The sequence below is a fragment of the Podarcis cretensis genome (genome assembly GCF_951804945.1).
Source record: "Podarcis cretensis genome assembly, chromosome: 10".
Classification (NCBI taxonomy): domain Eukaryota; kingdom Metazoa; phylum Chordata; class Lepidosauria; order Squamata; family Lacertidae; genus Podarcis; species Podarcis cretensis.
The window spans coordinates 75891171-75914836 of record NC_137179.1 but is presented as its reverse complement, the minus strand read 5'-3'; the positions used below and the strand labels follow the sequence as shown (position 1 = coordinate 75914836).

General features: G+C 43.3%; 1 protein-coding gene across 7 annotated transcripts in view; it reads right to left on the bottom strand.

The window, feature by feature from the left end:
- The window catches only part of FRMD4A (FERM domain containing 4A), a 434151-nt gene that overhangs the window by 251774 nt on the left and 158711 nt on the right, over positions 1 to 23666 (bottom strand). The window contains exon 1 of one of the 7 annotated variants that reach the window (XM_079993565.1): positions 6863 to 7335. The exons of 5 other annotated variants lie outside the window; for them this stretch is intronic. In XM_079993565.1, coding sequence (XP_079849691.1) covers positions 6863 to 7021 — 159 coding nt within the window. In that variant the 5' untranslated portion in view covers positions 7022 to 7335. Of the gene's footprint in view, positions 1 to 6862; positions 7336 to 23666 lie in introns of those variants that run through there. One more of the 7 variants, XM_079993564.1, reaches the window with a different exon arrangement.

Genomic DNA, 23666 nt, shown 5'->3' with positions numbered 1-23666 from the left:
GAGCTCCTGGGAAGGAAGTTGGGATGTAAATATAGTTATAGTAGTAGCAGCAGCAGCAGCAGCAAGAAGAGGAAGAAGAAGAAGAAGCAGCAGCTACCAGATCCTTTTAACTGGAGATGATGTGACTGAATTTACCTTTCCGCATGCAAAACATCTGACATGGTACCATCAAGCTCTTTTCTTGTTTTCCCTTGATCAATTCTTACACCAGTTTGATTCCTCATGATGTTTTGATAATTGGATTCCTGATTGGTTTGTTTGCTTCATGTTTAAGGAATGGAGCAAATAACTGGTCCCAGGATTTTTATTATTCTCCTTGCGAACCGATTCTTCTTTCTCGTTTTTCTGTTGCGTGAGCTTCCCGTTAGTGAATAGAGCATCCAGATTGCTCCGCTAAAATAAATACTGGAATTAATTTAGCATACAGAAGAACTGAGTCCATCTCATCAAGGAAATTGTTCCTGATTTACACTGGAATCAGGCCTTTCTCCCTTCATAGTGCCTTGTTAGCTGTGAACTGAGCTCACTCCACTCTTCAATCTCTGTTTCCTCAAGCTCTGTAGTCTTGTAAATGGCTAGATGAATGTGAAACATTAATACCTCCTGCCTGAAAGCAAAAGGAAATGCAACTACAGAACTCAAATCTCACATTTATTTAGCCAAGAATGAAGTTATAAATCAAGAACTATATATTTTGCAAATGTTAAATGGTATGTTTAATATTTCAGGCCTCATCTTTCACATGCACATTGATCATTCTTGTCTCTATAAAATGCCTGTAAAATGTAGTTCTCAAGCCTGGATGACTAATCCCTGTGAAATATAATAAAATATCTTCAGCCAAATGGAAGAATGTGAAATTTCACTTAACGGTGCATAAGAATTGGTTTATTTTCAATCCAGCCATTCCCACTTATCTGAATCCCTACTCCATTCAGCAGCCAGCCTCAGTCAACACTCTGGCAGCAGCCTTTTGGACCACTTGAGGCCTGTATACCCCTTCCAAGCGCTGCTCCAAATAGAGGGCATCATGCTAACCCAGCCAAGAGGCTAATGAAGTATGACGTAACAAATTCCATCATGGTAGCAACTGTCTATAGCTGGGATCCAAAGAAAAGATATGATTCACAGAAAAGAATATATCTCATAAATCAATCTGTGCAGCTTATTGGGGCCTCTTCTTCCTCATGAGACCGTTTAATCTTAGTAGCCACATTTTAAAATAATTCTTCTCTTTAAAGATGGTGTTGTTCTGGTAAAAAGGGTTGAGGTTTCTTAGAGGTTTTTGCCTAATGTCTTCAGAGTCACAGGGCTTGTAGGTTGACAGCAGAGGAGATTACAGTGTTGTGGACAACTGGAGAGTAGACAAAGCATTATTTCTAACAACTAACTAACTAGCAGATGAAGACAGCACAGCCTGGAGACCACCAGCGTCTCAACTGCACTGAACTTTCATGTCAGCCTGTCAACAGAATTGCACTTTGACCAGCACTTTTTTGCACCAGATCAGCACAACTTCATGATGTAAACACAGTAAACATAGCTTGGGGGGGTTACATTTTACCAGTCTTTTATGTAACTGAAATTTGCACACCAAAAACCAGACTTGGGATATGTCATTCCTGTCAGGTCAAGCTGGGATCATGAGATTTCATATCCACATTTGGGAAGTGTCCTCCAGAACCCATGAGGTCAGTTGCTGGAAGTGATGACCAATGACAGCTTGTATAGAATCTGGGAGATGGAAAAGCTGGGGAACCCAGAAGTAAAACAGGCAGAAGGTATAGAATCATAGAATTGTAGAGTTGGAAGGGACCATAAGGGTGATCTAGTTCAACCCCCTGCAATGCAGGAATCTTTTTGTCCAACAAGAGGCTTGAACCCACGACCTTGAGTTTAAGAGCCTCATGCTCTACCAACTGAGCTATGATGCTTGTGTTGACCAAGCAAGGAAGAAAGCCAGGCCCTTTGAGTGGCTCATCTTCAATAACCATTAGCAAGCAATCATGTATAAAAAAGTTGATCACTTAATAGTCATTACAATATGGTCTGATCACAGCGGAGTTATAATTTCAGATGCTGGTCCAAACCATCTCCTTGAACAAACTCCTTCATCTCTAACCTGATCTCGTTTTTTGACAGAATTACAACCCTGGTAGATGAAGGGAACGCAGTGGATGTAGCCTACCTTGATTTCAGCAAGGCATTTGACAAGGTGCCCCATGATATTCTTGTAAAGAAGCTGGTAAAATGCGGTCTTGACTATGCTACCACTCAGGGGATTTGTAACTGGCTGACTGACCGAACCCAAAGGGTGCTCATCAATGGTTCCTCTTCATCCTGGAGAAGAGTGACTAGTGGGGTGCCACAGGGTTCTGTCTTGGGCCCGGTCTTATTCAACAACTTTATCAACGACTTGGATGATGGACTCAAGGGCATCCTGATCAAATTTGCAGATGACACCAAACTGGGAGGGGTGGCTAACACCCCAGAGGACAGGATCACACTTCAAAACGACCTTGACAGATTAGAGAACTGGGCTAAAACAAACAAGATGAATTTTAACAGGGAGAAATGTAAAGTATTGCACTTGGGCAAAAAAAAAAAAAAGGAAAAAAAAGAGAGAGGCACAAATACAAGATGGGTGACACCTGGCTTGAGAGCAGTACATGTGAAAAGGATCTAGGAGTCTTGGTAGACCACAAACTTGACATGAGCCAACAGTGTGACGCGGCAGCTAAAAAAGCCAATGCAATTCTGGGCTGCATCAATAGGAGTATAGCATCTAGATCAAGGGAAGTAATAGTGCCACTGTATTCTGCTCTGGTCAGACCTCACCTGGAGTACTGTGTCCAGTTCTGGGCACCACAGTTCAAGAAGGACACTGACAAACTGGAAGGTGTCCAGAGGAGGGCAACCAAAATGGTCAAAGGCCTGGAAACGATGCCTTATGAGGAACGGCTAAGGGAGCTGGGCATGTTTAGCCTGGAGAAGAGGAGGTTAAGGGGTGATATGGTAGCCATGTTCAAATATATAAAAGGATGTCACATAGAGGAGGGAGAAAGGTTGTTTTCTGCTGTTCCAGAGAAGCGGACACGGAGCAATGGTTCCAAACTACAAGAAAAAAGATTCCACCTAAACATTAGGAAGAACTTCCTGACAGTAAGAGCTGTTTGACAGTGGAATTTGCTGCCAAGGAGTGTGGTGGAGTCTCCTTCTTTGGAGGTCTTTAAGCAGAGGCTTGACAACCATATGTCAGGAGTGCTCTGATGGTGTTTCCTGCTTGGCAGGGGGTTGGACTCGATGGCCCTTGTGGTCTCTTCCAACTCTATGATTCTATGATTCTATGATCTCAGTTTCCACCATTTCTGAAATAAAGATTCACCACAATGGGATTATTCCTAATCCTGAAACTCTTATTTAACGGATTCATGCTGATATGTTGATAATGGAAAAAAAACTGATTGACTTCACCTCTGGAGAAGACAACTCTCAGTTTAAAGAAGAAAAGGCTATGTTGTTATCTTCTAAAGTTGAGGACCGCCCTGCAGTGTGTAAATGTAAATAAGCGGAACATGCAATTAAGTGGAACAGAGGAAAGGTTGTTTGGTTTGCAAAACTGATGATTTGTATGTGTCACTGAACTATCAAAGATCAACACCACCTTTAGAATTTTCATAACATCTCATGTCACTTCAAGTTCCAACTAGGGTTGCTCATTGAACCCTGGTCTGCTCCTGTGTCTCTAAGAGCTATTTTGTTTGCAAAAATACGCAGGTGAAAATTTTCATGCCATGGTATGTTCATGTCTGCACATCAAGTGCCAGGAGGACAAACCACATGGGGGGGGGGGCGAGTTGAGAGACCAGTGTTCTACAATGTGTTCATGGCTAAGAGAAATAACTTTGCAGTGTAGCCAAGAAGGTAAAAACAAATCTGAATTTTGCAGCTAGATGGAAGAAACAGAGAACGGGTGCTCTGTTTTTGCTTGCAGGGGGGAACTGATGTTGCTGCACAGATGAGTGTAGGTTGTCTGGATGTCTGCCTGCCTGCTTCTCCATGCTGAAAATGTATATTTGTAAATAAACAAGTAGCACAAAGTCTTCAGTGCTTTCTAACCCAAGCTGCAGCTAAATGTTGACAAGCCATCCCTGGACCTTTTCACCACCTGGGGAAGTGGGGAACATATAACACTATTCTTCGGTTCCAATTTCCCCTTCCAAGTTTTCATCTTGTTCTTTGCCTCAAACCAGATGTGCATCTATTTCTCAACCTAAGATCCTGCTGAAAAACAAGGTGGGAAATCTCAATGGAACTCCTCTTACATAAGGCTCTTTCATACAAAGTCTTAGCATTTTCGGTTTTTGTGCAGCATCAGGAAAAACCGAGGGTCCAATCTTGAAACAGTCTTGAGCTCTTTCAGGCTCCCACACAGTCAGTGGAGCAGAACTCCTCTCTCGATACAGCCTCCAACAAACACAGAACTTGAATACAAAATAAATAAAATGACTGTACTACACCCAGGAGGATATTCTGATACCGTTTTGTTGGGGAGCACAGTTTTTCTTTATCTAATTTCATTTAACCATGAAGTTGTATAATTTTATCCAGTGTTTTTTGCTTAAAGATCAATAATTTTGCAGGCTGTAATGGCAGAACTTGACATGAGTTCACCTCCTCATCCTCATAATAGGTGGTGAAACAAAATGCACAGCATCACCCTATTGGCTTCCCTGCCAGCTGCTACCAATGGGTTGAAAAGCAAGAGTAGGGGGAAGGCAACAGAAAACACTAAATGTGAAAATCTAATCCACATGCAAAGCTACCAAAGACTATGGCATGAGCTGACTCGTTCCGGGTAGAACTAGAGGTGATGCTTCCACCAAGAAAAAAACAGCTTCTCTTTCCACTTTGTTGTGATGCCACCACAGTTTCTTTGCTCCCAGCCCCCCCACCAGCAGCCAATAAAGGTTAACGGCATTACATGGTGGCATCTCAGCAAGAGGAAGTCTGCCTAACCTCCATGGAAGGGGCAGGACAAACTTAATATTGTTACAGGCCAACCCAATCTCTTCAGCTGTGTGAGATTCCAGGGGTTCCCGGCATGCTTACCCAAGGTTTGTGTTTCCTTTGGAAATGCGGCAAAGCAGAGACTGGGGTGTCTTTATCATAAATGGTTTATTTACACATACATACATACATACATACATACATACATACAACTGGAGCCTATGATGGAAGGGTTCAAAGCATTACACTCCTAGAGGGTCCTGCTTCTCCCATTTCACTCACCTCGGGTTCAAACTGTCAGTTTGCATTGTGCTCTGACCCACCCCTTCAGCTTGCCGCATTTAACAGATTGACACCCTTTCCCCGCAATCACACTGCAGCCAAAAGAAAATCTATAACTTCCTCCTAAGAAAAACTCTGGCATTGTTTTCTGACTAAGCCTCTCAGAACTCAGGGTGGGGCTCCCTCATCCACTTTCCTGATGGGCCATCTGTCTGTGTTTGTTCCCTGCAAATGGCCCATCTTCTCCCAGGCAATTTTCTGCTAATGAAAAAAACTGGTTTGGTGTGTATTTTGGCATCTGGCAGCCCATCTTAATACTCCAGGCATCGAATAAACTCCAACACCTACTAGACCCAGCACCCATTAGACCCAGAATTCCTGGGTCTAATGGGTGCTGGGTCTAGTAGGTGTTGGTCAAGGCATCCACAAACTCATAACAATATGAAGATGACACTTTCAGAGGAAATATCGCTATGCTCTGTGGGTGAGGACTTCCTGCAGAACAGGTCTTATCAGGAGTTTCATTCTGCACAATGTAGGAATTAGGCCTTTAGTGATGTGGCACCTCCCTTCGAAGAGCCTTCCCCTTGACTATTAGGCAGATCTTTCTCTTCCAACGAGCCTTTAAATTTTTTTAAATTGCTATTTTTTCCAGTTGGCATTTGTATTGGAATTGTTTTTTTACCACTTTGGGAGGAAGGGTGCTATGGGTTTGCTGGGGCAAGGATCCCCTTAACTTCCGGGCTGCCAGCTTCTCCCCATAATTTCTGAAATTAGTAAATGTGGGGTCTGAAGTGGCAACAGAGCCATAGGGATGAATTGAGGGGTCACAAAGGTGTGGGTTGCAGATAACTCTAGGGTGCACTCTCACTTCATCTTGGGCCCCAACCGGGTCAGATGCAGCAGTACCCTGCTCTCTCTTTCCTGCTTTTGGCATGGCTGGTGCATTGTGTCAAACTCCACCTGTGCACAGAGCAGCAGAACCAGGAAAATAAAGAGCAGCGGATGAAAGGCTTCCTTTTGCAAAGCAAGAATGTGGTCAGTGACCTCACAGTTCTGCAGGATGATGAACTGGATTCTGGGATGCACTCTTATCAGTTTGTTCAATGCCCCTTCCATGTACTGTCTGTAGAGGTAAATGAGTGATGCAGCCAGAAAGTGGAGGCAAGGAGTGGTCTTTGCTACCTTCTAGCTGCCATGCAAAATGGTCAGAATTGTCAGAATGAGATGCTGGCCAGAATCATAGCCCCATGTACCCTGCCCTGAGCCACCTGGGGAAAGTGGAAAAATCTTAATGCAGCAAATCTTAATATAGCAAAAGGAAAAAAACCTGGAAATTTAGTGTAGAATTAGGTCCTACACAAAGCAATCCTTAGACAATACAAGTGTAGAATTAAATGCTACACAAAGCAATCCTTAGACATTACAAAAAAGTCTAAGAATCACAGCCACAAAAGACCCGTCCTTGCATGATTTCCCAGGCACTCTAAGTAAAAAACTGGCTAGGAGCTTGTCACCCCATCACCACCCCTACCCTGGTCCCCAATATGTTTAAATAATTTTACCCTACCTGGTACACAGCTCTGGAGATGCACCATGGTTTAAGCATTAGTCGCACAACCTGCAAGTTTCTGAATCGATAAGTCCCCAGAACCCGCGACGTCAGGTTCCACACTAGGCTGTCCCAACTGTACAGCAGATCTTCAAATCTAAAAAGCACAGCAGCCATGCCAGCTAGCAAAACAGAAGGTCTGGCGCTGGTAGTCCCGGGTGGTTTGCTGATTTTTCAGACTACTAAAGAATGGCACGGTTAAAATGTCACAGTGATTTTCCATGAAAGGAAGGGAAAAGAAAAAGAAAAACACCAAAGCCAAAACAAACCATTTTGCTAGGAGTTCCCCTTTGCAGGGAATAGTTTCTCCCAACGTTTTCTGTGTATCTTCTAAAATAAAATACTGTTGCACTGGGGGACAATGTAAAAATATCCCCTTTTTGTTCTTTTTTCTTTTTTTGCTACAAAGGGAGTTGCATATTTTTTAAAAAGTTGGTCTGCTGGTACAGCTATCTGTCTTTATAATCTCACTTTTCTCTGCTTAACTCCTCGCAGAGGAACTGAGAAACAAACTTAAATCTAGAATCATCACTTAGCCTTCAAAGTGCCGGGATTACGTCCAGAGAGGATGGAAAACAAACCCCTTTTCTGTCTCTCTCTCCCCTTCTCTGCCAACATTCTCAAGGCATTCCATCTTTCTTTTTAACTCTTTAAGGTGCAAAGTAGAGCCAATGAGGAATTGCTTTGCAACACACATCTTTCTGATGTTTTTAAAAAATAAACAAACTGTGGAAGCTTTACATCAAACTGTTACTACAGTTCAGCATATCGCAACTACTGCAGCTTCAGGATAGGATCATAAACCACTTATTGAATAAAATGAAAGTTTAACCTACTTAATTTCTGATAGTCTTGTGTTGTTGAAAATTGGGGAGATTCAGCAGAATGAAGGAGGAGGGACGAGGAAAGGGTAGGTCTTCTGTATGGAGAAGATGGAGAGATGCTATTGGGTGACAGAGAGAAAGCAGAACTACTCAACACCTACTTTGCCTCTGTTTTCAACCAAAAGGAAAGCAATTCCCAACCTGAGGGAGCTGCAGCCCCAAATAGGAAAAGAGGTAGTAAGGGAACACCTAGCTACTTTAAATGAATTCAAATTTCCAGGGCGAGGGTACTAATATAATCTTAGAGAATTCTTGGAGAACAGGTGAGGCCACTACAGACTGGAGGTGGGCAAATGTTGTCCCCATCTTCAAAAAGGGAGGGAAGGAAGACGCAGGTAACTACCGACCAGTGAGTTTGACACTGATACCAGGAAAAGTCCTAGAACAGTTAATTCAACAGTTGGTCTGTGAGCATTTAGGAAAGGATACAGTGATTACGAAGACCCAGCATGGGTTTCTGAAAAATAAGTGATGCCACATGAATCTCCTTTCTATTTTTGGATGGAGTTACAAGCTTAGTGGACCGGGGAATGCTGTGGACATAGTGTATCTCGATTTCAGTAAGGCTTTTGAAAAAGTCCCCCATGATATTGCGAGGAAGCTGGTAAAATGTGGGTTGAATTCAGCAGCACCCAGTTAGCAGACAGCTAAGACTGAACATTGACAGGGATGGTAGCTGACTAAATCGGAGCAGAATAAATGTCACCATATTCAGAAAATTCCGCGGAAGTCTACAGAAAGTCATTGCAAGCAACACCAATTCACAGAGGGAGTGGACAACTTAAGCATGAGCCAGTGTGAAGCTGGATTAGATGGTGAATTTCCACACACACACACCCCAGCTGGGGGTGGGATCTTCTTGTCTCTAGTTTCTTGTTAGGAATGATCTCAGAGATCTCAGTCTAGGTTCCTTGCTATGGAAGGTGCCAAAACACCTTAGTTTCCACTGCTAACCAGCAAGACTATAATTGAAATGCTTTCCATAGAGCTACTGCCCCTTCTGTCTTCCTCCACACCCCCACCACATACAGACCAAGATAAAAGAGAAGGATTTACAGGACAGATGGCAAAGATTCCCCCCACCAATTCCCTGCACTTTTATTTTTAGACATTAAATACTGCTCCCTGCAAACATATTGTACCCAATAAAGAACACAGTTTCTCTCAATCCTGCCCCCACAAACTCCATCAATTGTTTCCCCTCTCCTCTAAAAATTAAGTAAAAAGTTGCTCCTCAAGGAACCTTCCCCGTGTGTCATCACTTCACTGCAAAATTAAACAATGCCTGTTCTTCTCACCAGAGCACATAGAAAAGAATCTGCAGGAATCAAATCCAACGCATTGTAATAGGCCATGCTACTAGACTGAGCCAAACCAATCCTCACCATGCATCCTACCCAGACAGACAGAATCAGTGCTGGATTAAACCCTGTAGGGCCTCTGGACAATCAAAAATCTCAATTTTATTTCAAGATCAAATCACTATTATTTTGATCCATTGTTTCAGGGCCCCTAAAAGGCTTGGGACCCCTTGGTTGGTGGCTACTCTGGTCAGAAGGCCAGTAAAGACGCTCCTGCTGTCTTTCTGAGTCCTTGATTGGTCCATGGGTTCCATAAGAATCCACTGACCAGGCCTGCATGGGTTCCATAAGAATCCACTGACCAGGCCTGCAAATCTTCTTCCCTCCTGTTTCTCCTCCTCCTCCTCCTCCTCCTCCTCCTCCTCCTCCTCCTCCTCCATGGTTTCTTCATGGGTGAGGATTATATTTCCCCAAGGAGGGCCCCTGGTACCTTTAAGGGGGAGAAATGATGTGTGTCAGGCTGTGAGTTAACCACTTTGAGCCAGTACTGCTACAGCAAACAAATCCTGAGTGGCTCCGGGATGTCGTCATCATCCCCCCATTACATGGGTGGCTCCAGGTTTGAAGGAGCCACAGTCAGGGTGCTGGGGTCTCATCCTCCATCAGTAGGGTCTAATGAGCTTAACTGGGGTGGTGGGCAGCAGCAACCTCAGCGACCTGATGGGCAGCTTGCTCTATCTGTCATTTTTACTTCCTACAATTATAGACTCATAGAGTTGGAAGGGACCTTGAAAGTAATCCAGCCCAAGCCCCTGCAATGCAGGAATCTAAACACCTGGCCCCCCATCCAATTTGGAACCATACCAGACCCAATGGTCCCGAGGTAGGATTGGTCTGGCAGTTGAGCTCAACCACCTGGCACTGCTCAATAGGGCTGGGCGATATATTGATGTATCATCGAAAACCGGTTTGAGGTCCATATTGCGCTTGTGTGTGCTTTGCAAAAATCACCATGTGGGAAAAATCATGAAGCAGCCAATTCTCTCAATTCCTGCAGCCCCTCTTAACGCTGCTGGATCAGCTCTCCCTTGCCTCATGCAGGGGCAGCAAATCACAAGAGCAGGTGCTGGCAAAAATCACAATGCAGGAAAAACCATGAAGCCAGCCAATGCCTCTACATAGCTCCAGCCTTTTTTCTGACATTGTGATATATCAGTATACCACGATGTTCAGCTGGTGATATATTGTGATGCTGAAAAGCATATATTGCTCAGCCCTTGTGTTCTGTGTGTGTGTGTGTGTGTGTAGGAAGGTACCAGTGATTTGTGTCTACCAGCAGCTTCCTAAGGATGCTGGCTCCATATCATGAGACCCAGTCACATGTTGTGTGCAGTCCTGCCCCCACCATGCAATTTAATCCCTTTGGTTATTTTGAATGAGGTGATGATGATGATGATGAAGAAGAAGGGGAATGCAACAACTTGACCACTCTTTGAAAATGGTTTTCAAAAATGCATGGCCTGAGTTCATCAGCAGGATTTGGGGCATCCCTGTTCCCTGTATTGCTTTCAAACATGTAATTATGCAGACCCCCCCCCAATTATCTTAGTATGTATTTATTCAACTGCATGGATTGTAAGGTGACTCTATGAGAGCCGTTTAAGTGCAGCCTATACAAATGACCATTTTAAAACACAGAGCTCCTTGTTTTAGAAAAGCTTGCTCAGCCTCCTATGGAGCCTTTCTGGCTGATTAGATTCATATAATATTTAACGTGGATTTATCCAAGCATTTATCCAATGGACGGAAGGATGATTACTGGCCCTAATTCTCAAATTCACTATACAGAAGGAGCAAAGGGTTCCTGTACATTTAACTGTTGCGTAGAAGAGAGATTTTAGGCATGTACAAGCCTATCGTGCTGAGAATTCCAAGACTACATATGCCAAAATCCCCTCATCTCCACCGCTGTGAAAAGGACAGTAGGCCAATTGTACTCCCATGTAGTTGGTCACTCTAATTTCACTCCATAACATGAAAGCAAATATAACTTGTGATAGTCTGGCCATGTCGAAAGGACTTCTTTCCTTTAAGACATGGACAGCAAACCTGTGATACAAGATGGTGGGGGCCTTATGAATGCCTGCACAGAAATATGAGCCACCCCCAAATTCCCAGTGTTGTTGTGGCATAATTTTCCATTCCTAGTGGTGCTTAGTTTGGGCTCGATGCTTCTAATTTTCAGTTTAGCTAATGCATCTGATTGACGTGTGGTGTTAATTACTTGTACAGTTCAAAACCGCAGATTCCTTTTAAAAGATCTAAACTGTAATTCAAACCCTCCTGCCTTTGATCTTCTTTTAAAAATATCTATGATCTTGTGTGCATGAGTTATCGTTGGAGTTTTATACGAATGTTCATTCACATGAGAAGATCTTGCTTTCCCCCCCCTTTGTTCTTGTTCCCAGGGAAACAATCATCCAGTAATCCCTGCTTCATTCACATCTGACTTCCATAATATAATTATTTAGAGCTTTTCCTTCCACAATGTAGCTTAAGAAAAGCCTTGCTAGATCAGGCCAAAGATCTATCTGGTCCACCAGTCTGTCTGCTTTGCACACTGGAGAGCCAGATGCTTCTGGGCATGAGATGTTGGTCGCAGTCATCCCAGAGTGTTGTCTCCAGCAGCACCTGGGACGCAAGAGGTACAGTGTCATTGCCATTATAATGGCAGGGCTGACATTTGTGACCCAACATCTTATGGTAAACAGGGTCTGTCACCATAGGAATTTTCTCTCCTATAAGTCCGACCAACTAGTTGTAAAGACTGCTGCAACTGTGGGAGGCTTCTACCACTATTTGGAAAGCATTACTTAAGACTGAAATTGCTCTACATATTATTACATAAAATAGGATTATGCTACAAAAGTAATTTATTCCAGGCAAAGATTGTGGAGCTGAGTTGGGGATGGGGCTGTTTCCATATAGGACTGCCACATGGCCAGTTTCTTCCAATACCTCATTTATTTGCAATGTCCCACACCTCGAGACATCTAAACATTAAAGTAAAACAACAAAAGGTGATAACCATTATTCCCCTGCCATTGGGTTAAATCAGGAACCAGAGGCTGCTGAACTCCAACTCCCAGCCTCTCTGGCCATTGCTAATGCCTGTTGAGGCCAATGGGAGCATTAGCTCAGCAATATCTTGAAGGCCAAAGGTTCCTTATACCTCGCCTAACCCATTTGTCTTCAAATAGTGGAGCTGGGGGTGACTAGGAGTCACAATTGTGTGAGAAACCCTTTAAATAAATTTTGCTACCTTACTGAAACTCTTGGCACACCACTCAGAATTCTAAGGCATTTCACACAAGGACAACACACTTCAATTGTTGCATTAAACAAACTTTGTGTAGTAGTCACTGCTTTCATCCATTTGTCCCACCACTTTCCCCGGGAAAACCCACTCTTTACTACTAAATCAGAACAAACATCTATTGGCATTGCTGCATATTTCTGTTTGTTCCACTTCAGCAGTAAAGCAGGGAGACCAGTGGAAAACCTCTCAGAACTGTGCCTAGAAAGTATGAGAGAAGTGGAAAACCCCTTGGAGCCATGCTTTCTAGACACAGGACAAGTGGAAGTGTGGACAAGCCCTGAATCGTGACCTTTCCCAGAGTTGGTTACAGCAATGACACCATGGTAGTTTTTGGTGTGTAGTGACCTGAAGCAGAGTTGTCATGTGGTGGCACCAGTGGCGTAGCGTGGGTTGTCAGCACCCGGGGCAAGGCAAGTAATTTGCGCCCCCTAACCCGTGGATTTGCGCCCCCTAACCCTAACCCCCAGGTGTTGCGCCCGGTGCGGCCGGCCCCCCCTGCACCCCCCACGCTACGCCACTGGGTGGCACCCTGCCTAAAAATACTTGTCTGACGCCAACATTAATGTTCACTTGGTTTTTAGATGCGGTGATATCTATTTTTATCCCACTGGATAAAAACACGAATTTTAAGCATTTTTAGCATTTATTGCTGTTAATGCTCCATTGTTTTGAACTGATGCTTATAATTGTTAGCTGCTATGGAAAGCTTTTGAAATGATTTATACATATATGTACAATATATGATAAAGAAATGATAAAGAAATTTTAAAGTGGGTCTCATATTATATGTTGAAGGAAAGGTGAGTCCTCAGCTGGAAAAGCTTACAGCCCCTGGTCTAAACACAAAGGAACATCTGGACTTTTACTAACAAACTATCAAGAGCTTCAAGATCTGCTTTAAAACATTCTCAGATTCTTGTGCATACAAGTAATTTAGGACCCTGGGAAAGTATGAAGTAGGCACTGACCCTTCTAATTAATCTTCCCTTTGCAAGAGACGAAAAAACCATTCTTAGAATCATTCCCCCCTACAGACGGTCAACAAACCATTATCCAACCTGACCCTGGAAGACATTACATTGTTCATATAATATCAGCTGGCCAGGAATGAGATCTCAGGGGTCATGGTGGATAGCTCAATGCTAACATTGACCCAGTGTGTGGCAGCTGTAAAAAAGGCCAATTCTATGCTATGGATCAAAAGTATAACAGTCAATGTCATAAAGACTTTATAGAAATCTAAAGTTCAGCAACACTTCATATACAACAACAACATTATTTATATGCCGCCCATCTGACTTTTTTATTTATAAATTTTCAAAATACAAAAAGGAGAGGAGAGGAAAGGAGAGGAAGGAAGGAAGGAAGGAAGGAAGGAATAATATGATTGGTTGACTTCCCATCCATCCTTCCATGGTTTCCTTAAGTTAACAGTTACTGCTGCATATTCTATTTTAGCCAAATCAATCCTACATCTATATTTCCCTTCACAGAATTATAAACCTTTGAACTTACTCCAAACCGACTAGTGTCTTAATATTTTTATAATAATTTTTCAGATACTGAGGTCAAGGCGGTGGCTGAGGTAAGGCGGTGGCTGCTCCTCTGCTAGCAATATCGCTGCAGCATCAATGTGCCGAATGTGTAGTATTTAATTGATTGATTGATTGATTGATTAAACTGTCCCCTGATTCATTGAAAAAAATCTGGTAACCTTAAGCTAAAACATGTTATGAGTTACATGACAAAAACCAAAGAATACCAGATAGACAGACAGATAGATGGGAAAGCAGGCAGATAATTAGAAATCACTTTAATGATCTTCAACTGTTCTCATTATAAATCTGAACCCAGGTTTAGGCTCAGCAAGTAAGAGGGGACCTGTTAACCAGCCTCAGCAGGACAGAAACAGCTTTATAATTTTATTTTATTTTATAACTACAATAGCATGCAAAGAAGTCAGTATGACTTGTGACTTGACAGATGTTCTGGTTCCCCTCAGTGCCCAAGGAAATGTTAGTTAGATGTTCATTAAATGGTGGTAAGTAAAATGAATTGCATAGATTACAGGTACACATGCACACAAGAACACACTATCTAATGCAAAGAACCCACCAGCGGCAGCCATGATATGAGATTGCTCTGATCCACGTTCACAGGTCACCAGAAGGATATATTCCTTGGCTTGTGTCACACTATAGACATCCTTGAATCAATTACTAAGCTGAGCAGAACAGATGCATTTAGCATGTTACGTTGTGGAGCTGTGTGCAGTTGAGCAATTTAGCACCCAGCACACTGTTGACACTAAATCAATGTTTAGTAGTACTACCTAGTCAAGGTAATACTACCCATGGGAGACCAATTTTTGCATTCCAATGTAATGTTTTTGTATGATTCTAGTAAATTCACTAACAGGGATGTATGAACATGCCTCAATCCATTCCAATAGTCATTTGCACTTTCCTCTGGTGTTTTCCATTCTGCTGCAAATGATTTATTTTCCACAAGTCTGTGTTCCACTGATTGTCTGCTGATGTGGAAATATACCTATTTTTAAAATTAGTTTTTTTACATAGACGCATATATCTGCCATCAGTATATATGTGCAAAGCCATCACCTTCCCTGCATGTCCTCTTTAAAAGTGAATGACACAGGGAGTCATTTGTAGCAAAACAACAACAACAAAAACACCCAAACAAAAATCCCCTTGACACATTGATGACAAAATTAATGAACTGTCTGATTGCCCATCATAAAACCATGTATGGCTGCAAAGCTAATAGTGTCTACTCAAAAGCAAGTCAATTGAATTCAGTGGGGCTTCTTCCCAGGTAAGTAGAGTTAGGACTGCAGTTGCTCTTGCTACCTTGAGTTCAGCACAAACCTATCATCCTCTCTCATTTCATGCATCCTGAAAGGACAGATTAGTTATAAGTCACAAAAACTTTGGAGTGCGGGTAGGGGAAAATAAAATTTAAATGTAAGTTTACTTTTAAAATGAGGGTATAGGGTAGTCAAAAACGGGTAGTAAAATCCAGATGGTGTGCCCCGCTTTGACAAAGAAGTTAGGGCTTTAACTGAGAAGCAGTTAGCAAGACGGTTCACTTTCCTTGGTGGGTGGCGTTGCAGCCAGGCCCCGGAGCACACAAGTGATCCAGCTAATAGCAGGTCAGATCACCAGGCTGCCATCTATTGGCCAATGTCGGCAGTCCTTGGCAGGTGTTCCCCTTGGCAGGGCCCAGCTGGCCAACGGGGGCACCTGAGCCCACTCCTAGGGGTCCTTAAATTGAGCCCTGCCCAGCAGTCTTTCCTTTTTCCTTTCCTGCCAAACCACTGTCTACTGTAACCAATAAAGTTGTGGCCATATTCAGTCTAAAACCCCAACATGCTGTTGTCCTGTGTGGTTATTCATGTTCCCCTAGGGAACTTTGGGGTCACGGGGTCTTGGCACAGAAGAAAGATAATTTCTTTCCATGTTAGAAAAACAATAATGAGTGATAGAGCCCATGCTTTTTTTGTTTTGTTTTGAAATTCAAAATAGGAAGCAGATTAAGGATGACATTCTAAATCCACTTAACTGGAAGGAAGCCATACTGAATTCAATAGGAATTACCTCCGACTCAGCATAGTTAGGACTCACCATCTCTATCCATGGCTCATACATGAAGAGCAGGGTTAGTCTATTTTCAGAAGTCCCTGCACACTGCCAGCAGGTGTTTCATGCCAACCACTATTCTTATGTCCCCTCTCTGTGCCTTGAGGGGGCGCATGGGCGCCTGTAGAATCAGGTGTCACATGAAAGATCCTGTGTGCAGTGCATGAGATGGAGGATATCTGCTCTACACCACAGAAAGTGGAATACCATCTCCAGGGCTGGCCCAAGCCATTTGTCTGCCTGAGATGAAGGACAAGATGGTATCTCCTTCCATGTGCAGAGTGGCAACTGAATCTCACTTACAATGGGGCAGCACCATCCAGTGCACCTGAGGGCGAGCTTCGAGGGCACAGTACTGCCCTCCCAACACTTTGCCACCACCCCCTACACCCCTTAGCAAATGCTGCCTGAGAATCTAGCTATATTGACTTCATATTCTATAGCCTCTTTGATATATGTCTCCCCTTCCTTCTGCCCTTTCTGCAATATAGATTTAAGCAGGGGTACGGTGGTGTATGTCCAGTTGTGTCAGGCTACCAAGTTTGAGCTCAATTTCAGATTGACTCAGACCCAAGAGATGGCACTGCAGCAACTCAAAACTTCTCAGTGCAGATGTTTGCAAGCAGGTTAATGCAACCCATCTTCAGGTGTCTACACCCAGTGTATCATTTAAAAGTGAATGGCATAAGACAGGAGGAGGGGCTTTTAGCTGGCTGGCTGGCTGGCTGGCTGGCTGGGACAAATACAGCCCTTGTGTCGGACACCCTTGCAACTTTTCTCTCTCCCCACCCCCCAGGATTCAGCCCAGGCCACATCCCTTACTGGCCCTGCACAGCACCCTTCTGGAGTGCGTTCACCTGGCTCAAGTGCGTCCTGGAACTATGGCAATGGCTGTAGGTGGATATGTAGGAAACTCCCAACCTTTGCAAGGCTGGAATGTAGCCCCCTATGTAAAGCTAAGAGTCACATCCATTGCTCTGCCACTTTTGCCTCTGGACACACTCTTTGTGGGTATGTGGCCAAGGGCGCAAAATGTGGCCCACAGGCAGAAAATGGTATTCCACCTCTGGCACAGGATAATGGCATTTTTTGTGCCAACCTCAATAAAATTATTAAAAGATGCCCCTCCCCCAACTTGATCTCATTTTGTTTAAGACTGGAGGAAGGAAACTGGCAGTCCCTTTGGAATCCTGTTTCTGATGAAATTACATTTCTTTGCTTCATGGGATAAGGATGGCCCTATGCAAAGCATCAGGGAAGATAAAATACAGTGAAAGGAAGCAGAAATATGCCCAGTCACACTGCCTTCATAGAGCCACAAACCTGATCACCTTCCATTATTTACCATATATCCAAACATTATAAAGAACTACTGAGAGAGAGAGAGAGAACACAGAGACTTGATTCTAGACACTTCATTGTCTGTAAAGAAAGCAGACAGAGGTTGTTAAGAAGGCTGAAATCGATGGCTAACAAGAAGGATTTATGATCTTGATTCAGAAACATATGAGTCATTCCTTTTTTTGTGGTTGCTTGAAACTTCTACTGCTTCCCCATCGCCCCCTCCCAATGGAATAAGAAATTAAGAAGAAAAATATGCTATTCACTCTCCTTATCTTGATCCAAAATGAATGCAAATACTCTGTGCCACTATCTGAAGCCTGGCTTCCTGTTATTAAGGAAGACATCCTAGCATTTAGCAGCACAAGAATTCCCCTCCCCTCAAAAACTCAAGCAGAATGCCTAATGATTCTGTAGTTTGCTTCCTGCTTGTAATTAAGTAGGTCACAGCTGTGAAGCAAAGAGAACAAGAAAATACACTCAAATCACACAAAGCCCAGAGCGATCAAATCATTTGCAGCTGAAGGAAATGTCAGCTTTAAGAGAAAGAAGGAGGGTGGTGGGGACAGACCGAGAAGAGAACCCAATTGCAGAAGTCTGGAGTCTTAAGGCAAATGAAAGAAAATGTGAGATCATGATGAACTAGAAATCTTGATTTGGCCCAGATGCAGAAAAAATATAGGATAATTATTCAGAAATAGCTGATGCTTTGGGGAAAATAAGATGACCTTGACAAACACCAATCCCTTACGGTATTCTCAATCTGCTCCTATTAGTATTGGATCCCAAGCGACCACTTAAACTGCCAGCTAGCTTTCAGAAGGGCTGCACAAGTGGCGTTCACATTTCAATTTTTCCTGTAACATTTCAACTAGAATGCCTTTTTTAAAAAGGGTTTCACTCAGGAACTATGGTTCCATTCACAGTTATAAATAAACCAGGATCCATGGCTTGTTGTGTTTTGCCCACCAGGGCTGATCTGAGATTGATGATGATGATGATGATGATGATGATGATAACATTTGTACCCTGCCCATCTGACTGGGTTGCTCCAGCTACTCTGATAGGCTTTCAACACGTATAAAAACACATTAAAACATCAAACATTAAAAACTTCTTGATACACAGCTGCCTTCAGATGTCTTCTAAAAGTTGTATAGTTATCTCCTTGACATTTGATGGGAAGGCATTTCACAGGGAGGACGGAGGCACCAGGCAGCTGATTTTGGGTGGCATGAAAGGTCAGAAAATTGCTACTTTTGAATTTATTATTGTTTTTTATTTTTCTTTCCCTCAGAGAAGGACTTCGGAATATTCTGTCTCAGGTATCAAATAACTTGGGCTGGATCTACACTGACCTTTTAAACATCATTAGAACAATATTAGAAATACCATTCCAAAACGTCACAGGGCATGTTCTTCAAATAAAGTGCTACTTACATCTGTTCTCTCTTGCTCCCCCCCCCCCTGCTTTCTGGTTTCTCTGCAGCGCCCTCTGGTGTCACATTTTTATAATGTTAAGAGCAGGACGTCATGTGGCTATATCATTCCTTAACTCTTTCCTACCAGGAGAGTAGAGCCATCCTTGGTCAGTCTTAAGCACTATGGCTCTAGCTGGGGAAGGCAGAAGCACCATTTGCTGCTCTACCTGAAGCAGCAAAATGTCTTGGGCAGCCCTGTTTTACCACAAATAAACCTAACTGTTCTTGTGGCACAAGCAAGGTAAGCAGTTCTTAGTTTCCCACTACAGTGGTACCTTGGGTTAAGTACTTAATTTGTTCTGGAGGTCCGTTCTTAACCTGAAACTGTTCTTAACCTGAGTTACCACTTTAGCTAATGGGGCTTCCCGCTGCTGACGCGCGATTTCTGTTCTCATCCTGAAGCAAAGTTCTTAACCCAAGGTACTATTTCTGGGTTAGCGGAGTCTGTAACCTGAGATACCACTGTATATCCAAGCCAGAGACTGTGGTTTGTTGTTTCCTAACAAGTTGCAGAATAATGGAATTGTAGAGTTGGATGGGATCTCAAGAGTCATCTAGTCCAAACCCTGTAAACCATGATGAGGCCAGAAATCCCGTGAATGCACAGCCAATAGGTTTATACAGAGACGAGTCACAAGCAACATTCTGTGGGCCAGTGCTCACTTGATTGTTGAATACATTCCTGAGGATGATGGCTATCCTGAGAGAAGTTAGGCTGTGGGAAACTGGAAGACTCTCTTCTAGTTTGTAATGTTGTGTATCTAGCAGGACATTAATTTAGGTTAAAAGCAATGAAATTCTTACCCCATGATTCCAGCTCTGTACAGTAGTCTCAGCATAAGATACATCAGTACAGATGCATAAACCACTGAGATATAGCCAATGAGCTGCTAACAAGATAACATTCCAAGCATGATAAAGTCTATGTATCTCTCATATTGGATCATGTGCTGCTGAGTTTTTACAATTGATTTCCCAATGCTCCAAAGAGCTATCCAGAATCAACTAACATCTGTCTTTGGAACTTTGCACACAAGTTTAGGCAATGCAGCCCAAGAACTGTAGCAGGATATGGACACCAAAATCTGAGACTCATAAAGTGTGCTAATGATGCTAATGGAACATCAGTACATGAAGGCAAGGGAGGGGCTGAGATGAGGCCACACATGTTTTCGCAAAGCACAACAACTTACTAACTGGGCTATTAAAAACCTTGAGGGTTGGAAAAAGGGGTTATAAAAATGGAATACAAACATGAAATAAATTTTCCATAGTTTCCACACACAAGGATAAAAAGTTCTAAACACCCAAGTCCCGCTACTTGTTCTGTGACCCTAGCAAAGTCTAGCTAATTAAATCTGCCAATTAAATGAACTATGAGGAGGAAGAGACAGAACTGGTGGATTGACCACTTCTGAGAAACTCCTCCTTTGAACCTCAGGCCCATGCATGTTATGGTGGGGGGAAGTGAAATTCTATACAGGGCTTCTGTTTTCAGCTGGTAATTCTCAAATGCAAGAATGGGAAACGTGTCGCCCTCCAGATGTTGTTAGACTCCAACTACCATCAGCCCCAGCCAGTATGACCAATGGTCCAGAAAGATGGAGTTTGTAGTCCAGCACCAGCTGGAAGACAACATGTTCCCCACCTCTGCCCTAAGCTATCCTTTTATTTTAAAACTGCTTCCTTAATAAATCCTATCCATGATATCACTTCCGCAGCATGCATGCCCATTTTTTCAGTTCCCTCTGTTTTCATGCCATGGACACCCACTGCTCCAGAACATCCATTGTTTGTGAATTTTGATACGGCAGAGTGGAAGCTGTGATGAGCTTTGGGCCCATTTATTGTCTATAAGAAGTACACAAATGTGTGCATCATTCCAGGCAGAAATCTTGTCAGGCAAATAAGGTGCTCCAACTTCAAGCTCTCTTGGGATTCAGTACACTGCATAAGCAGCTGTGTTATTAAGAACAAGGCTTTAATTTAATGGCAATTTATTATAAACAAGGAAAAACTTTTAAGTAACCTGTGATGCCCCCCCCCCCCCCATTTTTATGAATGCTGGCTTAGAAAATTATCATGGGGGGATTGTCCTCAATCCAACCAGTTCATTTCAGGATAAGAAGTTGCAGACAACAGAACTTCCTGTTTGGACTTGAAAGCCAGCAAATAGGCAAATGGACAAGGTATGTCCCTAATGAACAGCCAGTGAAAAACATGGCAACAACTATCAGTTCTTCCATAGTAGTTGTGGAAAAAAGCTCCCTATAAGCAAGTAAGAATCCAAATGATTGCATCATATAACCCTTGGGGTGAAGAAGTTTATAGCTGTGTTCACCACCATGTTTAAACATGATCTCTGTGTCTACACTGCTGTGTTTTGATATGTTTCAAAGCCACAGTTGCCCCCATCTTCCCATGGTATACATAGGGCAGTCTGTAGAAGCTTTCTCTATATTTTCAAAAGGTGCTTTAGAATCTTAGAAGATAAGACAAGGCACGCTTGCGGACCTAACTAAAGAGTTAAATAACTGAACATCTACTCATCCTCTGTGGATTCAATATCTTGAAGCGGTTTGAGTGATAATTTATTTTTGCAATGTCTCATGCTCCAGGTGTTTGTTTAAAAAAATATAAAAAGATAAAATACATATTAGCTGTCCAACAAATTGAAGAACAGCCTATAAACTTGGAAAATAAATAAATCCGTAACAGTGTTAACACCAGTGGCGTTGCGTGGGGGGTGCAGGGGGGGGGGCCGGCCGCACCGGGCACAACATCTGGGGGAGGGCGTGCTCGCACTCGCAGCTCTCTGCCCCTACCTGGCTCCACGGGTTAGGGGGCGCAAATTACTTGCCTTGCCCCGGGTGCTGACAACCCACGCTACGCCACTGGTTTACATTCACAAAGTGTGAATCATTTTTTATTCCATCTTCTTTATTCCATTTTTTATTCCAAGAAGCTACAGTTAGAATTGTATATGGAACAACTGATTGGTTCAAAATTGGGAAAGGAGTACGACAAGGCTGTATATTGTCTCCCTGCTTGTTTTACTTATATTCAGAATTCATCATGAGAAAGGCTGGACTGGATGAATCCCAAACCGGAATTAAGATTGCTGGAAGAAATATCAACAACCTCAGATATGCAGATGACACAACCTTGATGGCAGAAAGTGAGGAGGAATTAAAGAACCCTTTATTGAGGGTGAAAGAGGAGAGCGCAAAATATGGTTTGAAGCTCAAAATCAAAAAAACAAAGATCATGGCCACTGGGCCCATCACCTCCTGGCAAATAGAAGGGGAAGAAATGGAGGCAGTGAGAGATTTTACTTTCTTGGGCTCCATGATCACTGCAGATGGTGACAGCAGCCGCGAAATTAAAAGACACCTGCTTCTTGGGAGAAAAGCAATGACAAACCTAGACAGCATCTTAAAAAGCAGAGACATCACCTTGCCAACAAAGGTCTATATAGTTAAAGCTATGGTTTTCCCAGTAGTGATGTATGGAAGTGAGAGCTGGACCATAAAGAAGGCTGATCGCCAAAGAATTGATGCTTTTGAATTATGGTGCTGGAGGAGACTCTTGAGAGTCCTATGGACTGCAAGAAGATCAAACCTCTCCATTCTGAAGGAAATCAGCCCTGAGTGCTCACTGGAAGGACAGATCCTGAAGCTGAGGCTCCAATACTTTGGCCACCTCATGAGAAGAGAAGACTCCCTGGAAAAGACCCTGATGTTGGGAAAGATGGAGGGCACAAGGAGAAGGGGACGACAGAGGACGAGATGGTTGGACAGTGTTCTCAAAGCTACCAGCATGAGCTTCCGGGTTAGCGCTGCCGATTAATGGCGGATTCCCTCCGAGCTCCGGAGGGAATCGGCTCCGCAGGATCGGGTCTTGTCCGCGCCGGCGACGCGGGGACCCTTAAAAATCACAGGCGCGGATGCCTGTGAACGTGGTGACTCGGCGGGCACCATTTGCGCCCCCCCAAACCGCGAAGGAGCCTTTTTAAAGGCTCAGGAACGGGGACGGGGGACGGCGCGGTGCTGTGAGTCGATTGCTCCTTCTGCGGAGCGAAGCCGCATGCCATTGCCGGAGAAGCGCTGACTTTTTCCTTGAAACATTCGGACTCAAAAACAAGAACCCGTGAGTAAACATGGAATTTGGATCTTAAACAAATTTTTCCTGAATTGGGAACGAGCGGGGAAGGGTCAAAAAGGAAGTCGCCCCCCCCTTTGAGTAGATATTCTAACGCAAAGAGCTTGCAACTTAAGGTCGAGAGAACTTTTTTTTAAAAAAAAAAAAAAAACTTCACGGCTTGACGCTATAAACTTTACCGGAGGATAAACTTGACGTTTGGAGCTAAAGTTTCACCCCCCCCAGAACCCGGGGACGCCCCGTGAGAGAACCTGTTGAGGAACTATTGAAGATTTTGACAGCTGTCAAAATAGCTGTCAAAAGGAAAGGATAAAGGGAACTTTGTCTTTGTTGCATCTGCTGGCTATATTTGTTGCAACTTCTAGAAAATAAGGGTGAGCAGATACAAATTAACTTACTGACTGGTTTTTAAACTGAGAGACACTGTAAAAATGGCTGAAAGAAGCAATAATCAGACTAAACTCAACAAAATACTGGCTCTCCTGGGAAAGTTACAAGAACAGACAGATGTTTTGACTACAAATGCGAACACCCTGGCCCTGGCAGTAAACAACAT